Source organism: Pteropus vampyrus, unplaced genomic scaffold (genome assembly GCF_000151845.1).
Source record: "Pteropus vampyrus isolate Shadow unplaced genomic scaffold, Pvam_2.0 Scaffold349, whole genome shotgun sequence".
Classification (NCBI taxonomy): domain Eukaryota; kingdom Metazoa; phylum Chordata; class Mammalia; order Chiroptera; family Pteropodidae; genus Pteropus; species Pteropus vampyrus.
Genome location: NW_011889130.1, coordinates 1,648,246 through 1,675,576, shown reverse-complemented (window position 1 = coordinate 1,675,576; position 27,331 = coordinate 1,648,246). Strand labels below are relative to the sequence as shown.

The window sequence follows — 27,331 nt, the reverse complement described above, 5'->3', positions numbered from 1 at the left end:
TTAGGAAAACTGTACCCTCTGTCTGGGACACTGTTCCTTCTGTCTGGAACACTATTCCCTCTGTCTTTAATGTTGTTGTCTTTGTCTGAGCCCCCATGTGTGGTGATGATGACTGATCACTGAGGTCTCCAGCAAGGTCAATGGTAATTAACCTTACAAGTCAACTCTAAGAACTTAGAGGCCCACGTGGAGCCCTTCAGTGCCCCAGACATGGAGCTCTTGCTGGTGCAGGCATGTGGCTTTGGGAGGGTGAATCACCCTCTGGGCCTCCCTTTCACTGTAATAACATGGCAGGCTGATGGTGCAATTAATGAGAAGTCTCAGGGGAGCCAGACCTAGTGATGGACTATAGAAGGTGGGGTTTGACCTTCTGTAATCTCCACTTGGATTTCGTATTTTCAAAATTTGGACTCAGCCAGAATACGTGTATGTTTATGTAAAAATACATATTAGAAGAGAAATAAAGGTTATTTGACATGTCGATTCAATTCATCCATTCATTTATTCACCAAAATGCTTACTGGGTCCTGTTTGCCAGGTGGGTCCATGTGAAGGAGGTGAGGTTTCCACCTGTGTGGCCAACATGCTGGTAGGGAATAGAGCAGGAAGGTGTTATCACCCTGGGGAGCAGAGAGAACACAGGTAGCTGGGACAGGCTGTTCCCTGAGATGGTTCCTAGAGAAGCCTAAGCTTGCAAAGGTGTGGAGCAAGTGGCAGAACATCTGTTAAGGATTTCAGTGTAGATTGAAGCTATTGGAAGGTTCTTATCTGTTTCATTACTTTTTTAAATAAAAAATATCCAACATAATCAAAAGTAGGCAGAATCATGTAGCAAGATAGGATGACCAACAGGGGAGGTCGGCCTGAACTTGTAGAAAGCCTGGAATGAAGAGCCTCCCTCCTCTACCATGTGAAGCGTGGGCCTGGGAGTATTGGGTGCTGCAGGGGTAAACTTTTTCCCCAAAACTTTATTATAAAAAATTTCAAATATACATCAAAACTCCAGGAATTTTGCACTACCCACCCTGAAATCCGGCTTTCTTTGTTACACATCTAGCTACCTGGACAGGGAAGGATTTGTTTTCTATTTTAAAAGTTGTGATTTTTACTGTTGCCTTTTATATGTATGGCAATGGAAAGTAAAATAAAAACAGAACCAAAATAGAAAATAGAAACAAAATAACTATAGAAAAATTTAAAACTAAAAGTAAAAACAGAAAGTATAAGAAAAATATTAAGTAAATACATAAATAAAAAATTAAGTAGAAATAGTGTGGTGCTCAGTTTCCCAGGCATACACAGCCCTGCCTGGCTTTGCCATCCATGAACTTCTGCTGATCCATCTTTCGGCACAAGTTATCATTACTGTGAGTCCTGCTGGAGCAGGGGACCGGCAGCTTTAGGCAACATTAATAGCCATGTTTGTCTGTACATAGGAAGTGACTTGTAGGGGGTGCAGTGCTACGCACTGCCTCTGGCTTTAGGAACCTTCATAGGAGTATTATGTCCATTTTACAGACAAGCAAACAGACTTGGAGAGGTTGAGCTTGTTTGGCTGCCCAGCCAGTAAATGTTAGAAATCAATCAGTTGGATGTATAGCTTTGGACCACCGCACTGCTGCCTCCCCAGACCATAAAGGAGTCCCTGCAATTCGTTGTGCAGTGTACAGTCTGAGGTGGCTGTTGTGCCCCAAGGGACCCATGGGGACACCCTAGGGCCAGAGCAGGGAGGAGTCCAGGCCTCTGCCTGGCTGGAGTTGGCTAACCCTCTGGGGTGGGAAGGGTCTCCAGGCCTCCCCTCTTCCTCCCAGAGTGCCACCTGGTGAGGCGCCCACAGTCTCAGGAATGCAATCAACCAAGAAATCATCCTATATTTTTCTCACAATCATTTTTTGAGCCTTAATAATGATACCCAGGCTCTGCGCTGACCCCTGAGCTATCCCTGAGCCTTCCCCGCACCACCCCAAGATGGGGAACCTCAAGGCACTGGCTGGAGGTCGAGGCCAGAGCCATATGGAGCATGGGCCATAGTCCACACACCCCTAGGTTTATGCTTGGACTCCTTCGGGTCTGTGGGTAGTCCCCTAGTCTGTGCATGGCCTCACTAGGGCCTATTTCTTGACGAGCAAGGCAGGCAGTGCAGGGCATTAGCAGTGAGTCGAGAGGTTTACAGGCAGTGCTGGATTTGAGCCAGGGCCATGGAGCTCCTGGGTGGGCGTGTGGAGGAGAGGCCAGGGGTTGAGGGCCAGGGCAACAGGGGTGCAGGGCAGGGAGTAAGTTTTAGATGCTTTTGAGTCACTGTCAACTTGGTGCTAATTCACAGAACTTCTGATGAAAACCTTCCTGACATGCATTCTTTTTTTTTTTAAGCTTTTTAAAATTGTGGTAAAATAAATACACGTAACAAAATTTACTGTCTAAACCACTTTTAAATGTCCAGTTCGATGGCATTAAATTTATACGCTTTGTTGTGCAGCCATCACCACCACCAATCATCAGAACTTTCTCATTTTCCCAAACAGAAACTCTGTCCCCATTAAGCAGTAACTCCCCTCCCTGCCCAGTCCCGGCAGCCACCCTTCTACTTTCTGTCTCTATGATTTGACTACTCTAGGGACTTCATATAAATAGAATCATGAAATATTTGTCCTTCTGTGACTGAATTATTTCACTGAGCATAATGTCTTCAAGTGTAGCATGCGTCTGAATTTCTTTCCTTCTTAAGGCTGAATAATATTCCATTTTGTAGATACATCACACCTTGTTTATTCATTTTTTGTGGATGAGCCTTTGGGATGCTTCCACCTCTTGGCTACTGTTAATAATGCTGCTTTGAGTCTCTTCTTTGAATTGGTCTGAGAGAAATGCCTTTTTGAGGATACAATGAATTCATGTTGGAATTCAGTGTTGAAACAAATGCAGCTTCTCTAAGAAAAGCTACAGCACACCTAGAAGCATTAGGACCCCCACCGAGCTGTTCATCCTGCAGGCATTTGTCCACTCACAGGCATACCAGTGCTAGGGCGACGAGTAACTTTTACTTCCTTTTTATTTATCCGTAATTTCTGTTTTCGAAAAAGGATGCATCACTGATGCAGTTTTAAAAGTAACGGTGACTTTTGAATGTGATAGTGTGAGCTGTTTGGGAAGTGTCTGATCAGGGTGTTCCAGCAAGCAGGGATAGTACCGTGTTGATTCATCTCCTTTCCTCCCCTCTCAGCTTGCCCTGGTGCCCCCTCCTGCCCCGAGTTCCCACTGACCTCCACCGATTTCTGAAGCATGTGGCACCTCATGGCATCTGTGTCTATCTCCGTGTTCTCAGCACATAGGATGGACACCCCAGGCCATGCCAGCTACAACCAGAGCACTTTCCAGGCTGAGGTCCCAAGGCAAGTATTGTGCTTCAAGATCCTGGAGGGAAGGCACCTCTGGATCAAAGGGCAGCCTTGCTGACTGGCCACTGGTCATTCCATCTGGCACGGCCAGCAGTTGGGTCTTTCTTACTGCTGATATAGCCTCTCAGTTTCTGCAGGCTCGTCTCCCAGTCTGTGACCTGTTTACAGGCGTGTGCCACACAGGGGTTCCTGGTATTCCCCTGTGGCACTAAAATATTGTTTAATTAACTCCTGTATGTAGCCAACCACCCAAACTTGGTGGAGTAAAGAGCAACTCCACTGAGCATTGTCGTGTCTCACGATTCTGGGGCCTGGCAGGGTGCAGCTGAGCGTCTCTTACTCAAGGCCTCTCTGGGGCTGTTGCCAAACAGGGCTGAAACATTTCCAAAGGCTTCTTCTCTCAGGGTCATACCTCTGGTGGCTACTGGGGGCTGTCAGCTTGGGTTTCATGTGCCAGGGCCACTGGGCCACATCGGTGGCCAGACAGGGAGGTCCCTGCCTGCTCAGGACTTCCAGGGTGCCAGATGACAGGCAGCAAGTGAGATGGGTGTGGTGGTGGTTTTAGCTGGGGCTCCCGTGCTGTACTTGCAGAGATGTCTGGAGGCAGCTGAAGCTGGGTGGTGGGCAGTCTTATGGCCAGTCTTTGGGATCATCCCACCGAGCAGTGCAGGGGCTCCAGGCAGAGACCACGGGATTCGTGTTGCCCTGTCCACTGGCTGCTGCATATGGAGCTACTTAAATGGTCCATGATGCCCTGGAGAGTGGGACAAATTTAATTTCTCCATACTTCTGCAGCCCTTGTACCTCCCCCAGTCCCAGTGTCAGGCCTCTGATACTGGGTGATTGCAGCCTCAGATGTTGGGGGACCTGGGCCCTGGCTAGGTCCTGCAGCAGGCAAAGCTCACCTGGGCTGGGCTCACCTGGGGTATGCAGTTGTCTGCCTCACCCAGTTCAGGCAGCTCAGGGCTTCTAAAGGGAAAGCAAGTAGCCAGGTAGAGAAAACCGGCACCCACGTGTGGTGACATTTTCCCAGCTCCTGTAGTGTCATAATGAGCCCAGAGCCTAGTCCAGGGTTTCAGAGAGGCATGTCTGGAAGGCCTAGGTCCTAGGGTCTGTTTCCCTCTAGGCCAGCGTGGCCAGGATCAGCCTCGATGTCCTTGTTTGAAACATGAACATCACTTACTTCAGTGCCTGTGACTGAGCAATTGTATGAAATTGCTCAGCATGCCTTCTGGAACATGGTGTGTGTGTGTGTGTGTGTGTGTGTGTGTGTGTGTGTGTGTGTTTAAATGTATATGTGTATGTGTGCATAGGTGTGCGTTGTGGAGGCATGTGTATATGTGTGGGCATATGTGCACATGTGTGTCCCCTCCCTAAAGCCTCCCTCCTCTCCTCTCAGCAGTGAGTTGAGGCCATGTGGGCACATGGAGGGGAGGCTGGAACTGACCTGGCCTGCTCTGGTGCTTACCTTGGCCTGGGAAAGGCAGCTGGGAGACCAAAGCTGAGCTGAGTGAGGGTGTGGGCTGCATCCCTCAGCTTCTCGAATCAGATCGGGGGTTGTCTCAGCTATTTCCCATGCAGGACCTCTTCCAGCCCTGTGCTCTGCTCCCTGAGCCGTGGGATCTCCAGTCTGGCCAAGCATTTTTGGCTTCCCTTGCACAAAAGCCCTTGGAAAATAAAATTGTCATAGCTCAAGGGCCTCCAGTGAAAAGGTACACCCCTCTCCTCTGGACGGGACCGTCTGGGTGGGCACTGGCGCTTCTAGAGCCTCCCTAGGCTGTGGGCATGCCACGAGCCTCACCACCATCCTCTGTGTGATTCACTGTCCTTTCTGTAATAAGAAAAATGACACTGGGGAATGTCAGCAACTCACCAAGTTTGTACAATTCAGAGATGTCGCCTTCTATGAGATATAATTGACACACAATTTTTAAAGTGCATAATTTGATGTTTTGACATATGTATATACCTGTGAAACTATCACCACAGCCAAGATGATGAGCACCTCTGTCACCCCTCGAAAGCTTTCTGTTTTCTGTTGTAAGCCCCACACCTCGCCATACCCACCCCCCCTTCCAGGCAACTGGTTTGCTTTCTGACACCACAGATTAGTGTATATTTCCTAAAATCCTATGTAAATGGATAAGCAAGTAGGTACCTTCCCTTTGGTATCGACATCATTATTTCTAGATTGATCCAGTTGTTGGAAAGCATCCTTTTTTTCATGAATGTTCTGAAAAGGTTTGTGTAGAATTGGCATCATTTTTTCCTTAAATATTTGATAGAATTAACCAATGAAGCCATCTAAGCTTAGAGTTTTCTCTGTGGAAAATGTTTAAATACAAACATTACTTATGCTTGGTGTTCACTGAACCTCTTAGATCTGTGGATTTATAATTTCCATCAAATATGGAAAAATTTGGTTATTATTTCCTCAAATATTTTTCCTACTCACCCCTCTTTTGAGACTTCACATGTATTATGCTGCTTGATGTTTCCCTACATCTCACTAATATTCCTTCTCTCTCTCTCCCTCTCTTTTTCTCTCTCTCATTTTGGATAGCTGTTATTTGTCCCTCTAAATTTAATCATTTTTCTTCTACAATGTTTGATCTGCCATCGATCCTTTCCAGTGAGTGTTGATCTCACACTTGGTGGGTAACAGAAGTTAGATGTGCATCTTTTTATATACTCCACGTCTCTGCTGACCTTTTAAACATGATGGAACGCAGGGGCTGCAGCTACCTTGATGACCTCGTCTGCTGACTCCAACCTTGGTGCCAACCATGGGTCAGTTTCACCTCGTTGATTTTCCTCCTCACTGTGGGTTGTGTATTCCTGCTCTTTGTGCCTGGTAATTTTTAGTTGCATGCCAGACACTGTAAATCTCACTTTGCTAGGCACTGGATATGTCTGTGTGCCTATAATTGTTCTTGAGTGTGATTCAGGTATATAGTTAAGTTGCTTGTAAACAAATGGGCTTTGTTAAAATTTATCAATATCTGTTAGGTAGGACCCAAGCAGAGCTCATTGTGGAAATAATTGTTCCCCACACTGAGGCAAAACCCTTCCAAGTTCTCTAATGCCCTATGGATCTTGAAGTTTCCAGTCTGGCTGGTGGGGATGGACATATGCCCTTCCCTGTGTGAGTGCCAGATGATGTTGCCTCCAGGTGATGTTCCCTCTACCCCCGAAGGAAGTTCTTACTCCAGCCTCGTGGTTTCCACACACCTGTGTTGAGCCATATGTGAGGCCCCTCTTCAACTCTCCTCTCTCTGTGTACCTCACTTTCCTCCCCAGTGCTCTGTTCTATGACCTCCAGCTGCCTTGGTGTTCCTGGACTCTGCGCTCAGGGGTCTACCTAGGGTCCCCTTCCCTGGGCAGGAAGCTGGGTCAGCAGAGGGTATGCTGCACCAGTTACCACCTCTCAGAAACACAGTGCTTTGCTGCCTGGTATAGGGTATCTCTCAAGCTATTGTTTCATATGTTTTGTCCAGGTTTTGGTTGTTTCAGGCAAGAGACTAACTCCAGTTTTTGTTATTGCCCCTTGACCAGAAGCAGGAGACCCTGAGGTGGGATTTTAGCAGGCTTCTCTGGTGTCAACCAACTGCATTTGGATACACTGAGGCTAAGCGTGTGGCCCACATTCCATCTGGCATATTTTTACTATTGTGTCATGTCTGATTTCTGGAAACTCGAGTTTATCTCCTGTGCTATGAGAAGAATGTGGCAAACCATGTATTTTATATTTAGAAATCTTAGTATTTCTCCCTATTAAGCTTGTTAGGAATGTGGCAGTGGCAGTGTGATAAATGCACACCTAGCACCGATATTGGTGTTGCTTAAAGGAAGGTCTGCTCAGAAGTAGTTTGGCCACAGGAGAAGGCAAAGAGGCTGTGGTAGGGGCTTGAGTTGGTGCTTGGATGCCTGGGCTCATGCTTCACTTCCCACTGCACTCTGCTCGAAGGCATTTTTGCCATGTGAGCGAGTGAGCAGCAGGCTCTGGGATACCTTGATTGTGCGTATATGAGATCTGCGTCTCCACTGATGATTCTTTATTCTGTTTAACGAATGAAGAGTAGAATGTGTGAAGAAGCTACTAGCAGCCTAGCTGAGTGAGAGTGTGAATGCAGGGAGTATGTCTGGGAGGGTGTCAGTAAGGTGTTCAGGGTGTGGGCTGGGAGGTGCGTGGTGGTGCCCGCCGGCTCTCCTTGCACTAGATGGGCTCTGCATACTCAAGGGGACGCTGCCTCCCTGGTGTGGGCACCATGTGGCCAGGGACAGATTTAGTTCTGGCCCCAGAGTTTCAATCTGGGCCCTAGGAGCTGCCCCATACCACGGAGCATTGCCTCAGGGGCCGCTGTGCTGGGGACTGGGGAAGCAGCGAGCTCCATCCACCCTCCACCCTGCAAGCCTCTGTGACCTGCCCAGGGTCCGCCATGCTGCTCTTCCACCTTCTCCATTTAGAACTGGGCCTGTCACCGTTTCTGCTCCAAGTACCAGTGGAAAGGTGGTTTTTATTCTCCTTTCATGTTGTTTTAGAACCTCCTGAACTGCTATGCTTCAAACCTGCTGAGCAAGAAAGATTTTCAGTGAATTCCCTCAGCCCTGAGAGTGGCCTTGGACGGCCAGTTTAGACCCCTGGAACTTGGCCAGCAGGGAGCCAGGCACTTGCCTGCCCACTTCAGTGACCTCAGAAGGATGTCTGTGGGTACCAGGTAAATGGCCTATCCCTTAGGGATAAGTGACTGTCGCTCCTGGTTCTGTCCTCCTCTGCAGCTCCATTGCAGGTTTAAGAGGAAGATTTCAAGGAATGTCAACCTCAACTTGGTCCAGTCCCATCCTTGACTCTCCTCAGCTGATGTCTTGTACATTTTCTGTGCATCTAGAATGACACATGAACTTGCCTCTCCTCAGAGAGAGTGTCCAGGACAGGCATGTTGTGAGAGCCCAAGCTCCAGTGCATGTGGGGAGGAGAATTTGAGGCCTGACCAGCTTTAAGGTCTCTAGAAGGTGCCTGGTCGCCTGGCAGTGAGAGTGAGGAGGCATCTTGATGGGAATCCTGCCTCACCCCAGGGCCACATCATAGCATAAAGAATTGTGGATGTCAAAGCATATTATAGACTTGATCCACTGTGTTCATGATGCTTCTTGCTAGTATTTTGCGCACATATTTTGAATTCATTGAACAACAGGTAGCTTCATACTACAGGATTCCTCCCTTTCTCTCTCCCTTCCTCCTTCCCTTCCTTCCTTCTTTCCTCGCTCTCTCCCTTTCTCTTTCCTTCCCTCTCTCTTCCATCTTTTTGTTTTAAAATACAATGCTTTCCATTTGCCATTGCCCAAAAACTTGTCTAGAGAGAACCAGATGAAGCTGGCCATTTGTTCACTTCACACGAGGCCCAGCTCACCACCTTCATGTTGACTTCCTCTGGGGAATTATACCTGGGGGCTGCATTTGGGAGCTGGTCCATGGCCCAGCTGGCATTGACCATGTTCATTTCTCCCCCACAGGAATCCCCTGTAACCCGGCCAGCCCTGCCACCCCCATAGAACTCAGAGGGCTCAGCTTTGAGGATGGAGTCAGAAGGAGGGTCCTCAACAGCCCTTGCCCCTTTTGCCACACTGGGGGACCCAGACGCTGGGCCTGGCTTCTCTTCCTTTGAGCTGCCCAGCACAGACCCAGGGAAGCTCCGAGAGCTGCCCACTGGGCCTGGAACCCATTGCGAAGACCCTGCCCCTGGGAGACCTAGTGGCCTGGATGCTGTGGTGGATGGCCCCCCAGACTTGGGCTCCATGGGGGAGCTGAGCTGCAGTGCCAAGATTCCCAACCGGGACAGTGGGATTGACAGCCCATCCTGCAGCATGGCCAATGAGCCCTTCCCCTGCAAGGAGAGCGGTGAGGTAGGCCTAGGGCCCACTGCCCTGAGGCTGCACCCAGAGATGGCCCCAGACAGCAAGGCTCCCCAGGAAGAGGCTGACAGTGATGTGGGTGAGGGCAGCAGCGAGGAGCCTGAGCCTGAGCCCAAGGACAGCCGCCCGAGGGCCAACGTGGACCTGGCCAAGGTAGGCTGCCCCCTGCCCTGGAGTGGTGGTACTCCTCAAGGGGTTTGAGGTTTACAGTGGCATTGCCCACACCTGCTGCTAGTAGTTGGGAGCCCACTCAGATACCGCACTTGGAGAGGCCCCTTCGACAGGTTGGCAGGCAGTCCCTGGGGAGGACCTCACAAGCCCTCCCTTCCCCAACACCTCATTCCTGAGTCTGGTTTCCATGGCCGCACAGTGGCACTGGGGCCCCCAGGGTGGACTGACCATCAGTCTTAGTGGCAAAAGTGCTGCCACCAGAGCTTCACCTATGCTTGAAGAAACCTGATGAGAAAGGCAGAGAGAGTGTCACCTGTTTTTGAAAGGAGAAAATCCCAGAGTTGCCCACAGGGAGGGGTAGAGGTGGGAAGGGAACCTATGCACATGCATGGAGCCCTGAGCAGACATCTTGGGAACAGCTGTGTCCAAGGTATGGTGGGCTGGCTCGAACAGAAAGCTCCTATGCATCCCTCTAGCATCGTGGGCTCTGTGCTCTGTGCTAGGACTCATAGGGACATGAAAATAAAGTAGATAACCCCTGGCTTAGAGAGACCACCTTGCATGAGGAGAACAGCACGGATAACCTGCAAGTGACTGAATTCCAAGAAAAGCCATGTGGCATCTGATGAGTCAGGCCTGCTGGCTCCTGGTGGAGATGGTGCTGGCTAATAAGGCAGCAGGGGGAGACAGGCTTGGAGGTAAAGCACAACTGCATGCTTGTACTGCTGTGAGCCAACTTCTTGGGGGACAGGCTGGGTCATGTTTTAATGGAGGTTTAATATTATTTGAATATGGTGAGGCCACCAGACCAGGAAATGATGGCCAGTGAAAGATAGTTGGTTACTCACAGTTCGCAAGAGGAGGGGTCATTCTATGCCATAGGAGCCAAATGGGGAAGCACAGAGTCAGTCAAGAGGCAGAGTTGGGGCACTGAGAGCAAGAGACTTTATTGTGGTTTCTGAGGGAAGGAACAGGTGAGGCAGTTGAGTAAATTTAGGATTGACCAGTTTGAATAATTTAGCAGGCTCTGGGCATAGGGGCTGTCACTGGATGTCTGGTACCTGTTTCTGTGTGTCCACTTGCCATCACCACCCAGCAGGTCTGCTGACCACAGCTTGGCCTGGGTGTATCCCCAACCTTTTCACCCATCAAAGGAGTTGGGCAACCTATTGGAGGGGCAAATATAAAGGGGATGGTTGTGGTGTGGTTTCTGGATGGGCTGGTTTGCATATACGAAAGCCATGCTTATAGGCAGGTCCTTTATATCTCTAGGAATCAGCTGTCCCTGGAAAGGATAGTCCCTTCGGGGTAAGCAAGGCCTCAATTTGTCAAAACATCATAAAATAAAAAAATAATAAATGATGTGTATACTATACACACCACCACCTGTGACTCTCAAGGTGTGTTCCAGGGAAGCTGGCTGCCTCAGTCTCCCAGATCCTGAGAGCAAGTGCAAACTCTAGGCCTGTCTACACAGGCAGCTATAAACAGTCTTCAGCATTGCTTTTGCTGCATTCCGTAAATATGGCATATTGTGTTTTCATTTTCATTTTTCTCAAGGTATTTTCTAATTTCCTTTGTGACTTCTTTGACTCATGTTTAAGAGTATGTTGTCTAATTACCACATATCCATGGATTTTCCATTTTTCCTTATGCTGTTGATTTCTAGTTTTATTCTATTGCGGTTAGCAAAGATGCTTTATAACTTCAGTCTTCTTGAATTTGTTAACACTTGTTTTGTGGCCTAACGTGGTCTGTTCTAGAAAATGTCTCACATACACTTGAGAATAATGTATATTCTGCTGTGTTCTGTATATATTAGGTCCCTTTGGTTTCAGTGTTGTTCAAGTCTGCTGTTTTCTTACTGATATTCTATCTGCATGTTCTTTCTAGAAAGTGGAGTATTTAAGTCTCTCACTATTATTTTGTTATTTTCTATTTCTCCCTTTAATTCTGTCAAAGTTTGCTTCATATATCTAGAAGCTCTGAGGTTTGGTGCATAAATATTTATACTTGTTATATCTTCTTGGCAAATTGGTCTTTTTATCATCATATAATGTTCTTCTTTGTATCTTGTAACAGTTTTTTATTTAAAGTCCATTTGTGTGTTCTCTTTTGTAACCATTTGCATGAAATATCTTTTTCCGTCCTTTCACTTTTAGCCTATGTGTATCCTTCAATCTAACATGCATTTCTTGTAGATAACATATAGTTGGATACTATTTTTTAATCCATTCAGCCAATTCATGTCTTTTGGTTGGAAAGTTTAATCCATTTACATTTAAAGTAATTACTGTAAGCAAAGGACTTTACTATTGCCATTTTGTTGATTTCTGTATATATTGTAGCTTTTTTGTCCCTCTCTTACTGCCTTCCTTTTTTTTTCACTGAAATTTGATTTGCTTTGATTTCCTTCTTATTTCTTTTTGTGTATATTCTATAGATATTTTCTTTGTCATTACTATTGCAATTACATAAAATATCTTAAATATATATCATTTTATTTTGAACTGATAACAAATTAATCTCAATTACAAATAAAAACTCTACTCCTCTATAGCTCCCCCTCCTTCTCACTGTGTTATTGATGTCACAAATACATATTTATATATTGCATGCCCATTAATAAATATTTAGTTTTTAAATGTTTATATCATTTAAATTCTATTTATCAAAATTACAACAATACACTTACTATATTTGTCTATGCATTTACCTTAACCAGGGAATCTTATTTTTCATACAGCTTATGTTGCTGTCTACCATGTTCACAACTTGAAGAACTTCCTCTAACATTTCTTGAAGAGCAGGTCTAGTGGTAATGAATTCTTCATCTTTAGTTTATTTGCGAAAGTCTCAATTTCTTCATTTTAGGACAGCTTTCTTGGACACAATATTTTGGTTGACAGATTTTTTTTTAGCATAATAAATATATTATCCCACTCTTTTTTTATTATTACAATGTAGTTCAGTGTGTTTCTTTTAAATTAGCTTAGTTGGAGTTCCTTTAGCTTCTCGAATTTGTATGTTCATTTGTTTACTCAGATTTGGAAGTTTTCAGCCATTATTTCCTCAAATAAGCTCTCTGCACCTTTCACTGTCTTCTCCTGCTAGAACTCCCATAATGCATATATTGGTCTATTTGTTAGTGTCCCACAAGTCCCTTAGATTCTCTCTTTGCTTTCATTTATTCTTTTGTCTTTTTGCTTCTCTGACTTGATGATTTCAAATGACTTATCTTCAGGTTTGCTGACTCTTTCTTCCGCCTGATCAAATCTGGTGTTTAACCCCTCTAATGAGTTGTTTTAGTTCATTTATTGTATTTTTCAGCTTTATAACTTTTATTTCGGTCTTTTTTATAGTTTCTATCTCTTCATTGATATTCTCATGTTGTTCGTGAATCATTTTCCTGATTCAGGGTTGGTTTCTGAAGTTTTATTTTGTTTCTTTGATTGGGCCATGTTTTCCTGTTTCTTTGTAAATTTTTTGCTGGAATTTGGCATTTGGAAAACAATACCTCTTCAGTCTTTGCATCCTAGCTTTGTAAAGGCAAAGACCACCAATTGGCCTGGCTGGAGATCCTAGGACCTCTTAAACCTTTTCTGATTTCTCACTCCCCTGGCACCTGCCAGTAGAAAATCAGCTCGATTGTGCTACTTGCCTCTGTTTTCAGTGGCTTTCAAACTCTGGCGCTGGTCCTGTCAGCATTCCAAGTCATACAAGACAGAAACTACTCCCTCAGGCAGCCCCCAGACAAGTCAAAACATTGCATACACAACTCGCTATTTTCTTTCCATCCTGAGGGAGGAGCCCCTGTATAGGGGGTTTCCTTCCTCTTGTGCCACACTGTGCTGCATGGAGAGGGACATGAAAGGGCATGTCAAATGCTGCCAGTTTTTCTACCCCATTTGTGGGAATCTCTTCTTGGTTTTACAATGATTTGGAGGCTGTAGTTTCTTATTTGGTCTCTAGAGTTATCACAGAGGTATTCTGGTGCATATATTGTTGTTAACTCTGTGTCTCTTTGGGGAAGAAGGACCTGTAGCTGTCTAGTCTGCCATCTCGCTGGCATTACTCCATAATATATTTGATGTGTCTGCAACAGCTGCACTGTCATCAAAGACCCAGGAAGATAGAGTTGTCTCTGGGCTGCAGAATCTTTTGGGAGATTGGCAGGAACTGCTGTCCGTGCCTTCCTCAGAAAACTACCTGGAAATTCCATCTGTGAGAACTGAGCCTCACATTCCAATCTCAACAACTTTGTCTGGCCCCTCCCACCCCTAGTCATCAGATGTACAGCATATAGCCCTTGTCAGACCTGCCTGTTCAAGGCTCATCTTCCCCAGGTGAGTAGTGGCTCTTCTCTCCCCAGTGCTCTGAGCCCCAGAAGCTGCTCCACATTGCCCAGGAGCTCCTGCACACCGAGGAAACCTATGTGAGGCGGCTGCACCTACTAGACCAGGTAGCCCTCATGGCTGGGGCATGCCTTTTTTCATTTCCAGAATTTCAATGGGAAGTTTCACAGGCAAATTCCCTATCTTAGCATTTGCTAGACATTACAGTTGAAAATGAATCACTATAATAAAATTCAGACGAATTTAGTATCCTCTAGAAATTTGTACTTTTTGCTTTCAGAGTTTGTGGCTCTGGGGAAAAGGCCTTGTCCACTCCCCTTGGGGGCCTTTCTTCCTGGCAGTCATGTTATGTAAATGGCCTCTGGACATCTTTCTGCATAAACATTTGGGGCTGTGGGTGGCACCCTCTTTATCTATATGGCACAATGGGGTTTATGAGAACAGGAAGTAAAACTCCAAAGGGAACTTGGGGTGTTGACACGTATTGCTTCTGTTTGTAGCTCACAAAGCAGAGAAAGGAAATTAGGACATTCTGTTTCCCATGAGAGGTAGATGGAGGAAAGATGGCCTGTCCCTGTCTGGAGGGAACCGTCCTTGCCTCACTCCCAATCTTTAGCCATAAGTAAGTTTGCTTTAAGACCTTAAGGTTGTTTGGCCCACTTTAATGAAGTGGAAGGTTTATTAAGGAAAGAGGAAGTGTTCACAGCCTCTCCTGAGTACCCACATCCTCAGCAGAAGCACAATCCCATCCGTGGTGACCCATACTCAGTGACCATTGTGTGCCCAGGTTTTCTGCACCCGGCTGATAGAAGCAGGGATCCCTCTGGAAGTCACCACAGGTATCTTCTCTAACATCTCCTCCATCTACCGCTTCCACGGGCAGTTTCTCCTTCCTGAGCTGCAAATGCGGATCACAGAGGAGTGGTGAGTGTGGCTCATGGCACCCCCAAAATGGAAGATTGGCATTTCCCAGGGAATTTAACACCAACACCATTGACGGTTAAGGGTCCTAGTGATTCTGTCATGGTGGTTTTTTCAAATTCTCTTTGCCAAGTGACCTCTAAATCTGGAGTTTGTGTGCCTTAAAATTTGGCAGGTACTTGGGGGACCTATCTCATGGTGCCCTGGGTGTCTTCTATGCAAGGTCCTGGGCCAACCCTACCCCACTGACCCCACTACTACTTAGTGTCTCCCTGCCTTAGCTTCTTCATCTGTAAATCAAAGGGACTTTAATACCTGCCCTGGGCTTTGTGGGATTTGAATGAGGTTAGACATCTGCAGGCACCAAACAGCCAGCAAACATTGCTAGTTGGTTCATTTTCCCTCTTAGCGTTTATTTCACCTTTGCTTTAAAATTTTAAATTAAATTTGCCTCCTTCACAGTGCACCTTGGATCCTCCCACTGTCCCCAGGAGTCTGTCCTTCTGTCTCTATGCCACTTCTGTTCATTTTTAGCAGGGGGACAGCTCAGCTGCAGGTCATGATAATTAAACATCACAGGTGTGGTCCCCTCTTGGCCGTTCTCCACCTTACATGCTTCTTGTCCCATTCTGGAGTCTACTGCAACTTTATTTTGTAGTCTCACTATCTCTCCTCTTTGCTATTCTGGCTTGAGTCAGCATGGCATTCTCCTGCAGCATCAGGAGCGTCCTCCAACTTGCAGCCAGGCCAAGGACAGTGTGGAGGCTGGGGCTGGATTGGGGTATGTCCCTTCATCTGCAAGACTCAGCCAGGCACTGAGTCAATCTGTAAATCTTTAGAGAGACAGGCTCCACCTGTGGAGTCAGTTATACTGTGTCCCTAAGGCCATTGGGTTAAAGCTCACGGCTGAACCGGCTTTCTGATTAACATAGTCCACACCAGCTAGAAATGGGTTTTCTCTTCCAGGCCCTGGAGATGCCGTTAGTGCATTGATGCCTGTGTGGCTCCTGGTATAATAATGGTGCAGGAGTCCAGCAGCTTGCCTGCCTGCCTTTGCAGATGGTGGGCCTTTAAGTCCCTGAGTACACATTTCTAGTAAGGTTGTAGCAGATGGCTTTATGCATGTGCTTTTTTTCCTTCTTTTCAGTGATTTATGTAGGATAAATCTCTCCTACAGTTCTAAGGTCAAAGACTATTAATATATTTTTATGCTTCTTGAAACTCGTTTCCAAATCCCTGTCCAAACCATTATCAGTAGTATGCAGTGTTGCTTTCCCACAATGGTGCCAGCCTTAGATCGTCTCATTGTTCTTAATCTTTGAAAACAGTAAAATGGAGTTTCTTTGCTACTCTTTGATAGCTGTGGCCCATCATTAGAGTGGCTCCATGACTAACACTCCTGGTTCTAAGCAATGGTTCTGTGCCGGCACTGGTGAAGTGCTTTACATGATCCTCTCATTTGCTTCCCAGTAATACACTATTTTCTACACAGTGTGACATAGGGAAGGAAACTAAGGGTGACTGACTTGCTTACCATCACACAGAAATGGGAGTCAGGTCTTCGCCCTGTAGCCCCTGGTGCAGTCCCTGTCCCACCCTGGCTCCTCACCTGAGTTGTTTCTCTTATGATCTCATTCCCCCACAAAGGGACATAAACCCCCGGCTCGGGGACATCCTGCAGAAGCTGGCTCCATTCCTCAAGATGTACGGAGAGTATGTAAAGAACTTTGATCGGGCCATGGAGCTAGTGAGTGCCTGGACCCAGCGCTCATTGCTATTCAGAGATATCGTCCATGGCATCCAGGTAGGGCCCTGCCCCAGCCTCAGAGGCACAGTACCGGGTTTGTGTTTTCACATGGAAAAAATCAGTACTATTGTGAGATGTGTCTAGATGCTCTATTGATGCTTTGACCCTTAAAATAACTCCCGGAGATAAATTATCATTCTCATTTCACCAGTGGGGAAATAGTGGCTAAAAGAGGTTGTACGATCTGTGTTGTCACAAACTATTATTTAATAAAATCTGAATCCAAATGCCATTCTTCCTCTACAGCATCCCTCAATGGCTAGTACAGGCATTTAAGAAAATGTTACATTGATCTTTTCTTTTTTTTGCAGCCTGTTCACATCTTGTTGCTGTTGTTTTCTGCCACATTGTCCTTTTTCTTATTGATTCACAAGGTTTTTATATGTTAAGAACATTAGCTATTATCTGTCATATGTGTTACAATAGCTATTATCTGTCATATGTGTTACAAATTATTTTTTTTCCCATTGATTTTTTAACTTTATTTATGATGTTGTTTTCTATACAAAATTTTTGGCTTTCAATTAGCCACATTCACCAATTTTTAATTAAGTAATGCTTTAAAAAATCTTTGAAGTAATACTTATAAATGTATTTCTCGCCTTTTGAGGTTTCATAAATTACATTTTCTTCTAATGTATGGCTTCATTTTTTAAAAGTTTCCAGATGGATTGTGGTATGAGGTAGGAATATAGTTTTAATTTTGTGAATAGCCACTTGTCGTAACATCACTGGTGTATACACACACACAAATACATACAAACATGCATAAACTACACACACGTGCACACGTACATGCATGCACACACACTCCTCAGTGTACTCCGGAGGGTTAATTGGCACTGAGGCCCTCTGTGCCAAGTATTTGGAAACTAGGCTTGGATTAGAGGTGGCCTCTCAATAACTTTCTGCGTTTTCCTAGATCCACTGCCATCAGGTCAGCTGTAATTTCCTACTGTGGAGTCCTAGATCCCCCTGTGTCCCTCAGCATCCCTGTCCCTCTCCAGAGAGGACAACTCTGACACTGGGTCTCTCCTTCTCCCTTCTGCCCACACCCCCTGAACTCTTACCCCTCACTTATATCTGAGCACTCCCGCCTCTCCCCATGGAACAGTTTCCTTCAGCCTCTTCGAGCTGTACCTGTGGTTGACCCACAGTTCCAAGTGACCAGACACTGGGAGGCCATGCCGCTCAAGTCTTCAGTGTCTGGTCACCCATTGACAGAGCTGATTGGGGTCGGCTTGAGCAGGGCATCCCGAATGTAGAAATTTAGGCTGGTGTGGGTGCTATGGTTCTGCACTCCTGCAGATGGAGAACTAAGCCCCATTTCCTAGAACAGGGGTCACAGAACAATCTCCTTTTCCAGGAGGCGTGTGCCCTGCATGGTTTTGTTAGAGGTCACTGTCAGGTTGGCTGCTGCCCTTAATTGTCAGAAGGGATCATGGGCCCATCCAGCACCTCACAGACCCAAACTCCCCATGGCACCACTATTCTTCCCAGCCCAGATGCCTATATTTGTTGTTTTTCTTTTCTAAATTTTTGGAACTTTTGTTTTGAAATAATTTCAACATTTACAGGAGAGTTGCAAAAATAAGGCACTGTTAACATTTTTTCTTGTTTATCACTCTCTCCAAACACACACAATTATTATTTTTGAATCTTTTGAGATTAAGTAGCAGATATCATAGCCCTGTGTCACTGAATGTAAACTGGGGATATTCTCCTGCATAACCACTGCGCAGAGATGAAAATCAGGAAGTTTTACATTGGCGTAATAGTACTATCTAATCCCCAGCCCTTATTCAAATATCACCAGTCATCCCAATGCTTTTTTTTTTTTTCTGGTCCACAAACCAACCCAGGAGCACACATTGCATTCATTGTTATGTTCGTCTCCTTCTGTCTTTGTCTTCCGTGCCCTTATTACTTCTGAGGAGGCCCCTGTCTCTCTTTTTGGGTTTGTCCAGTTTCTCCATGACTCAATTCAAGTTGTACGTCTTTGCAGAAATATCACAGGAGTGAGGTCTTGTCCTCCCCTGTCCTGCAGGTGGTACACAATTTCTGATTGTCTCACTTCTAGCGGAAGCTCATTTGATTCAGAGAATATCTGCCAAATCTCTCCATGGTGAAGTCATTTTTTCCCCTATTAATAAGTTTCTTGTAGGGAGATGCTTCGAGATGGTGTAAATGTCCTGTTCTTCAACCTCCTTTGATACCTTTCACTTGAAACAACTGTTTTTATGGCGGCTGCAGACCGGTACTCTTCCAGCCCTTTTGTGTCCAAGGCTTTCTGAGCTCATTTTGGCTAGAAGCTGTTTTGTTCTTGACCCTGAGCTGGGCAAGGGTGGCTGGTGGGTGGGGGAGGCAGGTTGCCTATGTGACAATCTGGATGATTGCAGCAACTCCCCAGTCAGATATAGGGGTAGGCGGATTCTGTAAGAGGCAGGCAGGCCTATCAACCAAGACACGGGTGCCCGGAAATCCATCAGAAGAGGAGGAGAGGATGGCACGGGCAGGGGCACCAGTGGGTGAGCACAGAGGTGGTGGGTGATGGTGTTCAGTATGTGGTCTAGAGTACAGATGCCTGAAAGTGTCTGGACGAGGTGCTGAGGAGCTGGAGAGAAGGTTATGTTTTAGAAAGAGGGTGGGTGCTGGGCAGTCTGTGCTGGGAGGGCCTTAGTCCCCCACCCCGCACCCCCAACACTTGCTCTTATGTTTATAGGAGAGGAATAGATGGCACTTAGGGTGGTGTCTAGGCATGATCCCCTAGAACTCCCTAGGGAGGGTTGGGGAGCTCCTGACTTCTCATTGTGGGGAAGAGGCTCAGTTCAGGTCACTGGGTGAATGTAAGTGGGGAAGTCACTCATAAGGGAAGGAGATGGTCTTTGTCCAAGCATTTATTTTCTTCCACAAAGACATGTGTAAAGAGCCAGCATTGGTTCTACAGCAGGCCCACCTGGGGTCTAGGTTCTTGCTCCATTGTTAAGCCTCCCCATGCCTCAGTTTCCTCTGCTGTAATACATAGTCTGCAGTCAACAGATGCAGGTGCTCCGAGCAGCCTCTTGAGGGCTGTGGTGGCTGGAGGTAAGGGTGGGCTCCGGGGTCCACACATTTGTCCATGGGTGCCCCATGCTATCTTTCTTCCTCACAGAAGCAGGAGGTGTGTGGGAATCTGACGCTGCAGCACCACATGCTGGAGCCTGTACAGAGAGTCCCCCGCTACGAGCTGCTGCTCAAGGACTATTTGAAGCAGCTCCCATTGAATGCCCCGGATCGGAAGGATGCAGAAAGTGAGCTGGGCCACCATCAGGCCAATGGACTCCTGGGAAGTGGGAGTGGGGCACCTGCTGAAAATTCATGTCAGTAGAGAGAGACTGAAGGACAGAGACAGGGATAGAGACTGAGATGGAGAGATACAGAAGAACAGAATGACAGAAAGATAGGCAGAGACAGAAAGACACAGAGATACAGACAGACAGAGACAGAGATGGACAGAGATAGAGACAGAGAGACAGGGAGAGACAGAGACAGGAGAGAGAGAGAAAGACAGACAAAAAAGAGAAGGAGAGATGTCCACGTGACCCCTAAACGTGTCTTCAGGAAGTGACCAAGAGTCTTTGAGGCAGAAGAAGATGCCCCTACTTTCACTGCAGTGTGAGGGGCAGACATTGGTTCTGGGGAGGGGGCTACTAAGTGCTGGGAATGCTTAGGCCCCAGGAAGGGCTTTGTTGGGTCTCTGGGGTCCTCTGGCATAAGGTCATTGGCCAGCATGTAGCACAGGGCAGGGATCTATGCATGGATCAGGATGCTGGTCCCCAGGCCTCGGCAAATGATGTGTGTCTATAGGGTTGCATGCCCCAACCCCAAGCACCTAGGTCTCTGGAGCAGCCCCAGATGCCTATGGCAAACAGCAGAGCAGGGCAGAACTTGTTAGCCTTGCAGGACCAGGACGTGTGTGGAGCCACAAGGTACTCCCCAGCCTGTCTCTAAATCTTCCTCCTGCAGGATCCTTGGAGCTCATTTCTACAGCTGCCAACCACTCCAATGCTGCCATTCGGAAAATGGTGAGTTGAGGGGCTCCTGGAGGATGTCTGAGGGACCTACCATGTTGTGCAGGGAGAATGTGGGGCGGACCAGGCACCATTGGTGTGCACATGCACCCACTTGTACCCAAGTGGGCTCCATTGGCATGCACTCACACATACTTTTCCCAGGTGGGCTCATTTGACATGCACGCACACCCACCTATTCCCAGATGAGCTCCATTTGGCATGCACGTGCGTCCCCCCATGTCCCCCCACACACTTGTCCCTAAGTGGACTCCATCGATGTGCACCCACCTCTTCTCCAGTGCAGACAGGATCTCCACTGAGCACTAGACAGGCCTGCCCATACTAGCTCAGTAATTGTAAGTTATTTAGCACTCTGTGCCTGAATTTCTCCATGTGTAAAACATGCTTCATTGGGCTGTTGTGGGGATGAAATCACTCTACATAAAATGCTCAGAACAGGACCCGGAACAATATTGGCTCTCAGTGTTCTCATCATTTTTTTCATTCATTCATTTATTCATTCATTCGAGCTCTGTCTCAGTTAACTCAGATGGCTATAATAGAATACCACAGATGGGGCAGCTTAAACAACACTCATGTATTCTCACAGTTCTGGAAGCCAGCAGTCCCAGATCAAGGTGCCAGCAGATCTGGCCCTGGCTTGCAGGCAGCTGCCTCTCACTGTATCCTTATGGCAGAAAGAGAAACAAAGCTCTCTGGGGTCTCTAATCCCAGACTCTAATCCTATCATGGGGACTCTGCCCTCATGATCATGATCTCATCTAAACTTAATCACCTCCAAAGGCCCCACCTCCAGATATAGCCCAAAGGTGGAGGTGACATGTTTCCTTGTTGATCTAACACCTATATGTAATGGGATCTGCAGATCAAGGAGGCCTCCATGAGCCCACGCTGATGCCTTGTGATCTAGGTGGCCCTGCCCCCTCTTCAGTCTGCACATTGCCCCACCCTCTAGGTCACCACAGTCCCCACTCAGCTCTGGTGTCTCCCAATCCTGATATCTATTTACCTTGACACAGGCACTGTTGTTTTTTGAGAGGAAAAAGAAAGTGAAATATTTGTTTTAATCCCACATCTCTCAAACGTGAGAAACGTGAGGTGGGCAGCTTGTTTTGGGATAGCTCTTGCTGCATATGGTCCATATCCAGCGTCCTCATTACCTGCCTGTCACCAGATCTGGGTCTGAGGTTGCCAGATCAGATTGGCCTGAGCTCAGGTTCACTGTAGGGCACCATGACAACCCTAAACAGGTCACATTTTACTCTAGGTCTTTTTAATCTAATTCCCCCTCCCTTTTTACCTTCCTAAGACTAAATCTAATGAAGGAGGGAAAGCTGCTTTGCAGAATTCCATGGTCATAAATTCTGTGGACATTTGAAGGAGCCCCCATAGGCATACATCTGAGGAGCATGGGCAAGGCCTAGGACCTCCCATTTGGGTGAAGTCCTGTCTCATCTATAGCGTGCCCACCACGTGGCAGTTCTCTCCCAAATCCAGCGAGGCCTCTACCCACAGAGTGTGACAGGTGTGAGGGCCCAGGGAGAACTCGGGGGTGGCCCTAGGAAATTATCAGTGTGTGCTCACTGGAACTTCTTCATGCAACAATCTATCTCCACTCACCCTCAACCTCAGCCTCTATAAGCCTCCCTAAGCCACCAGTTTCCCTGGCCTCTGATCCACCCTTCTCCACCTAAGAGCCTATTTTGTCACTCTGTTCAGAACTCTCCTGGCCTGTAACTGCCTCTCACGTATAAAAAAGCTCTCCTACACACCAGGTACACACTCAGCCTCCCGACACACCATGTGCACGCTCGACCCCCAAAATATAGACCAGATGTACACCCAGTCTTCCAGTATGCACCAAGTGTACTCCCTCAAGTACACACCATGTGCATGCCCAGCCCCCAGTACACATGAGGTGAACACTCAGCCCCCCAATCCAAATCAGGTGCATGCCCAGATCCCTGATACACACCAGGTACACCTCAGCCTCATAGTACACACCAGGTGCTCATCAAGACCCCCAGAACAGGCAAGGCCCTTCAGCCCTCCTGGTCCTCCTTGTTCTCCATGCCATTTCTTCTTCCCGCCCCCACACCCATGTCTCCCACCTGTTTTTCTACAAGAAGCACAAGGGCTGGCCAAACCAGCCTGCTTCTGGAGTGTGCAGGCTGAGATTGGTCAGGTCCAAGGGCAATGGCTGCTATGGCATGGCAGGTCAATGCTTCATGTCTCTGGGTTGGGGTTCCTGCAGGCTCAGCTCAGCCTCTGCTTCATTCACTCCTTTGCTTCTGGCTCAGGCCCCCTCTAGTGGCAGTGACAGGTCAGAGCCCATGGTCTCTTGGCTCAGAGCTGGGGCCACCTTTGCTGACTCTTTCCCATCATACCCCAGGAGCACTGGTTGGCCATGTGACCGCCCAACCAGTTGTGAGGCCAGAGAGAGCTAAACTGCAGATTGGCATAAATCCGGTCTCATGTTGGGCCTGGTAGAGTAGGAACCTGGGCAAAGCAACTAGAGGAGGGGGGCACCATCTGGAGTAAAACCTGCAGCTGCCCAACATGTCTACCTGAAGGCTCCCATAAAAACCCCAGAGAAGAAGCTAGCGTGCAGTGCAGAGGCTGAGAGAGCCAGACCCAGTTCTCTAGCTAAAATACCTCCAGCAACTCACTTGACTTCTCTGTGCCTCTGTATCCTTGTCTATAAATTGGGGATAATAATGGCACCCATCTGAAAAGGTCAGTGCTAGAATTAAATGAGTTTAATACCTACATTGTGTGTGAAACACTGCCTGGCACATAGTGTTACTGTTAGCTGTTGTTATTTATTGTTTCTTCATGGTTAACTTCCAGTCATCCCTCAGTGCCCAACTTGAGTGTCACCCTTGTGTTTTCCCTCCTACCCTTTATGAGCAGGCTTGTTGCCCCATCTTGGTTCTGGACCACACTCGCATGGCGGGGATCTGCTCACCCGTGAGTCCCCAGGAGCCCTGTAGACCTCTGGGCCTTGTGGACATGCAGCTGCCTGAGCCCTGTGTCTCTTGCAGGAGAAAATGCACAAGCTCTTGGAGGTATACGAGCGACTGGGTGGGGAGGAGGACATTGTCAACCCCGCCAATGAGCTGATCAAAGAGGGTCACATCCAGAAGCTGTCGGCCAAGAATGGCACGGCCCAGGACCGCCACCTTATCCTGGTGAGCCCACCTCCCAACCCCCAACCAGGCTACACTCAGGCCTACCCAGCTCCACCCCTGCCAAGAGTCACCTGCCAAGAGTCAGCCTCCCTGCCCCTCACTCTGGCTGTCTCTATTACAGTTCAACAGCATGATCCTTTACTGTGTGCCCAAACTGCGTCTCATGGGCCAGAAGTTTAGTGTCCGGGAGAAGATGGACATTTCAGACCTCCAGGTGGGTGAGCATCTCCCTTTCTCTCCAATCCACTGGGAGGGTATAGAGTGATGGGGACACAGGCTATAGCCCCTGAAGCACTCACTGTTGTGCACCTGGCCACTGGCCTGCTTCTCTGAGCCTCTGTTCTGTCAATGACCCAGGCATGGCCAAACTGTCTTTGAGAGTGCCTTGGCCTGGTATCCTGGGCCATGTGGACCGGATCCCCTGTCCCTCTACTTGGCCCCTCTGCCGGGGCACTGTCAACCCTGTAGTCGCAGGATGAAAAATGACACCAGGACCTGGGCTGACCCATCCCCTGTGAGATCAGTGCTTAGGACCTCATTTAGACCTGAAGGCAAAGCTCGGGGTGAATGCTTAATCTCTGTCTACACTCTCTCCTCTCCCACACCACCTTGGAGCCCGAACATAGGTGCCCGTGCCCAAGATCCAGATGACCCGTTGTCCTTGCTGTCCCAGTCCCCTGAGCCTATCAATGTCTCCTGGCATGGGGGCTGCAGAAGCTGGAATCATTCCCCTCTCCTGTGGGGGAAGTCTCTGAATTAACGGGCACTCCAAAAATACTGGCTAAATCAAAGTATTTAATCAGTTCTAAAAAGTGAAGATTTGCCTTAGTGATACCAAAAAAATTCCTTCTTATCTTAAAATCCACTGAATCTAAATTTAAGAAATACCATTAAAAGTAACAATTGATGAGAGAAACCTTTTTTTTTTTTTTTTTTTAGTGTTTATCTGTAAAAATAAAATCATTCTGTGTAATTAACTGGATGTGTTAAAGTAGAGGTTCTTAGCCTTGGTGTGTTTGGGAAACTCTTGCTCTGCGGCCCCACTAGAGATTCTGGGCAGGCCAGGGCCCTATCTCTTTAACTTGCAGGTCCTGATTCTGACAGAGGCTGGCCTGAGGGCCATATCCAGTCAAGGGCTGGGGCGTTGGAGAGATGAGAGACAGCTGCCCATAATAGACACCTGCAGATCTGAGACATCTGCCCATAGGTGCAGAGTGCTTGAGATTGGACTGGCTCTTTGAAGATTCCTATCCTTCTGTCAGACATCATGCCTGTGGATGCCTTGGTAGGGAAATGCTCAGGTTGTCCAGGGGCTGGCAGCCAACCTGCCAAGAATCCCAGGGGGCAGGCAGATTTGGCAGATGAGAGGTCCTAGATGGATTTGGCAGAACAGTCCCCCCTCCCACACAGACCTGCTCATGCAGAAGCCATCCTTCAACTGTGACCTTGAGCCGGGCACCCTCCCTGCAGTCTCGCTGGGTCTCCTATGCCCCTTTCCTAGAAAAGACCTCCATGTCTGAGAGTATGATGCTGAAGTTTGGGCCCTGCTAAGCGAACGGCTGTTTTGTTTTGTTTTGTTCTTGCTCATTTGCCTTTAGGTACAGGATATTGTCAAGCCACATGCAGCCCACACATTCATCATAACGGGAAGGAAAAGGTCCCTGGAGCTGCAAACCCGGTAGGCTCAGCTGCCTCAGTGTCTGCTGCTGTGTGAATTGAGTGCCTTTGACATGAAATTTTAGCAGGTGGCTTCTTTTTCCAAACTGGGTAACCTAGAGATGTGTTTTTATTTATTCATTGTATTCACTTATTTGTCACTGAAAATGTAACAGTACTAAGGGGAAGTCAATGAAAATTAAACCTCTGCCCACCTATTCCTTGCCCTAGTGGACAGTCTTAACCATCTTTTAAACACCCTTCCAGAATTTCTGTGCTCAAGATGGCTTGTATAGCGTGTATAGCTTGTTCTGCATTTTGCTTTTTTCACTTAATTTATCAGAAATTATCTTATATCTGAGCACCATTTCCTAAAGCACTGTAATTCTCCCTTATGATCGTTGACCAGTTCTCACTGACAGGCACCTAGGCTCCTCCAGCATCTTGCTGTTGCAAAGGGTGCTGCAAGCAGCGTCCTCACGCCAGGTTTTGCACATATGTGTCATTATATCTGTCAGATGGATTCCTGAAGTAGAATTGCTAGCCATAGAGTAGCACATCTGCTTTAAAATTTGGTAGCTATTGTCGCACTAACCTATAAGGTGATGCCAGGCTTGTGCTCTGACTGGTGGCAGTGTGTGGGAGATTACTCCTCTCACTTCCACTAATGCCCTTTGTAATGATGCATTGTGGTCCCAGGAGGCATTGATTTACATCTGCCGCAGATATCTTTGCAGAGCGGTTGAGATTGGCCTGGCTCTGCATATGACACCTGCTCACACCTAGCCATACCTGGCCACATCTGGTCATACCTGACCCCACCTGACCCTGTGTGACCACACTTAACTCCATCTGGCCACACCTGACCTCATCTGGCTATGCCTGAGCCAACATGGCAACATTTGACTTCACCTGGGTACACCAGACACTACTGGCCACACCTGATCACACCTGGACACACCTGACCCCACCTGGGCACAGTGTTCTGGAGCCCTCGAGGCCAATCTTCCAAGCTTTGAGCTGCACTTGGAGGCAGTGAGCAGCTCAGGCAAGTGCTGCAGGGCTAAGAGGAATCAGTATCAAAGACTGAATTAATAAAATACTATTTCTGTTTTTCATAGGACAGAAGAGGAGAAGAAAGAGTGGATTCAGGTAAAGCTCCTAAAGTTTTAAAGTAACCAAATGACCATATTCTTGAGCAATATGGCCATTCCTGTTGAAGCAAGGGATTGGCTAGCTCAATAACTCTCAGGCATTGCCTACCTGTCTGTCTGCCTTGAAATAATGTAATGACTGCATTTATAAGCACCTTCAGACACCATAAGCCTTTCAATTCATTTGTTTGTTTGGCTCCACAGTAAATAAACAAACAAAGTTCCTGGAGGTGGCAGGCAGGGAGATGTTCTTACCCCAGGGGGTGGATTTCCGCTGTCTGGTGGATCTAAAGGGAACTCACGTTGCCCTCTCTCTACAAGAGGCGAGAGCAACAAGTCAAACAAGAAAAGCAGTGTGATTCAGTATAGAGTCTGTGCTTCTAGGGACTGGCTGGGTGGGGAGGCAGGCAGCATCCTGGGGCAACCAGAGCAAATTCAGCTCAGGACCGGCCATGGTGGGGATGCAGGAGACAGACAAGCCTATGAGGGCGAAGGTCAAGAGAGCTACAGCAAAGCCCAACATGGCCACAGCCAGGCCAAACACTGTTAGGAACTGTGGCTTCCAAAATTTATAGAACAGATATCTGGGTAAAAAGGGAAAAAGGAAATTTAAACAGAAATGAAATGGAAATGCTCATGCAGTAACTGGAAACACAGCCTCGAATCCACATCAAATGTTCTCAGAAAGTGTCCAT

At 47.3% G+C, this 27,331-nt stretch overlaps 1 protein-coding gene across 8 annotated transcripts in view; it reads left to right on the top strand.

Annotated features, from left to right (window-relative positions):
* Positions 1-27,331, top strand: part of FGD3 (FYVE, RhoGEF and PH domain containing 3) — a 38,464-nt gene that overhangs the window by 1,723 nt on the left and 9,410 nt on the right. For 3 of the 8 annotated variants that reach the window (XM_023522590.1, XM_023522583.1, XM_023522589.1), the window contains exons 1-12: positions 7,205-7,413; positions 7,938-8,113; positions 8,910-9,461; positions 13,852-13,941; positions 14,622-14,758; positions 16,403-16,559; positions 19,714-19,852; positions 20,568-20,626; positions 23,680-23,826; positions 23,948-24,040; positions 25,425-25,504; positions 26,604-26,634. In XM_023522590.1, the coding sequence (XP_023378358.1) occupies positions 8,973-9,461; positions 13,852-13,941; positions 14,622-14,758; positions 16,403-16,559; positions 19,714-19,852; positions 20,568-20,626; positions 23,680-23,826; positions 23,948-24,040; positions 25,425-25,504; positions 26,604-26,634 (1,422 nt within the window). In that variant the 5' untranslated portion in view covers positions 7,205-7,413; positions 7,938-8,113; positions 8,910-8,972. Of the gene's footprint in view, positions 1-7,204; positions 7,414-7,440; positions 7,519-7,937; positions 8,114-8,909; positions 9,462-13,851; positions 13,942-14,621; positions 14,759-16,402; positions 16,560-19,713; positions 19,853-20,567; positions 20,627-23,679; positions 23,827-23,947; positions 24,041-25,424; positions 25,505-26,603; positions 26,635-27,331 lie in introns of those variants that run through there. The other 5 variants (XM_023522588.1, XM_023522584.1, XM_023522586.1 and 2 more) reach the window with 5 other exon arrangements.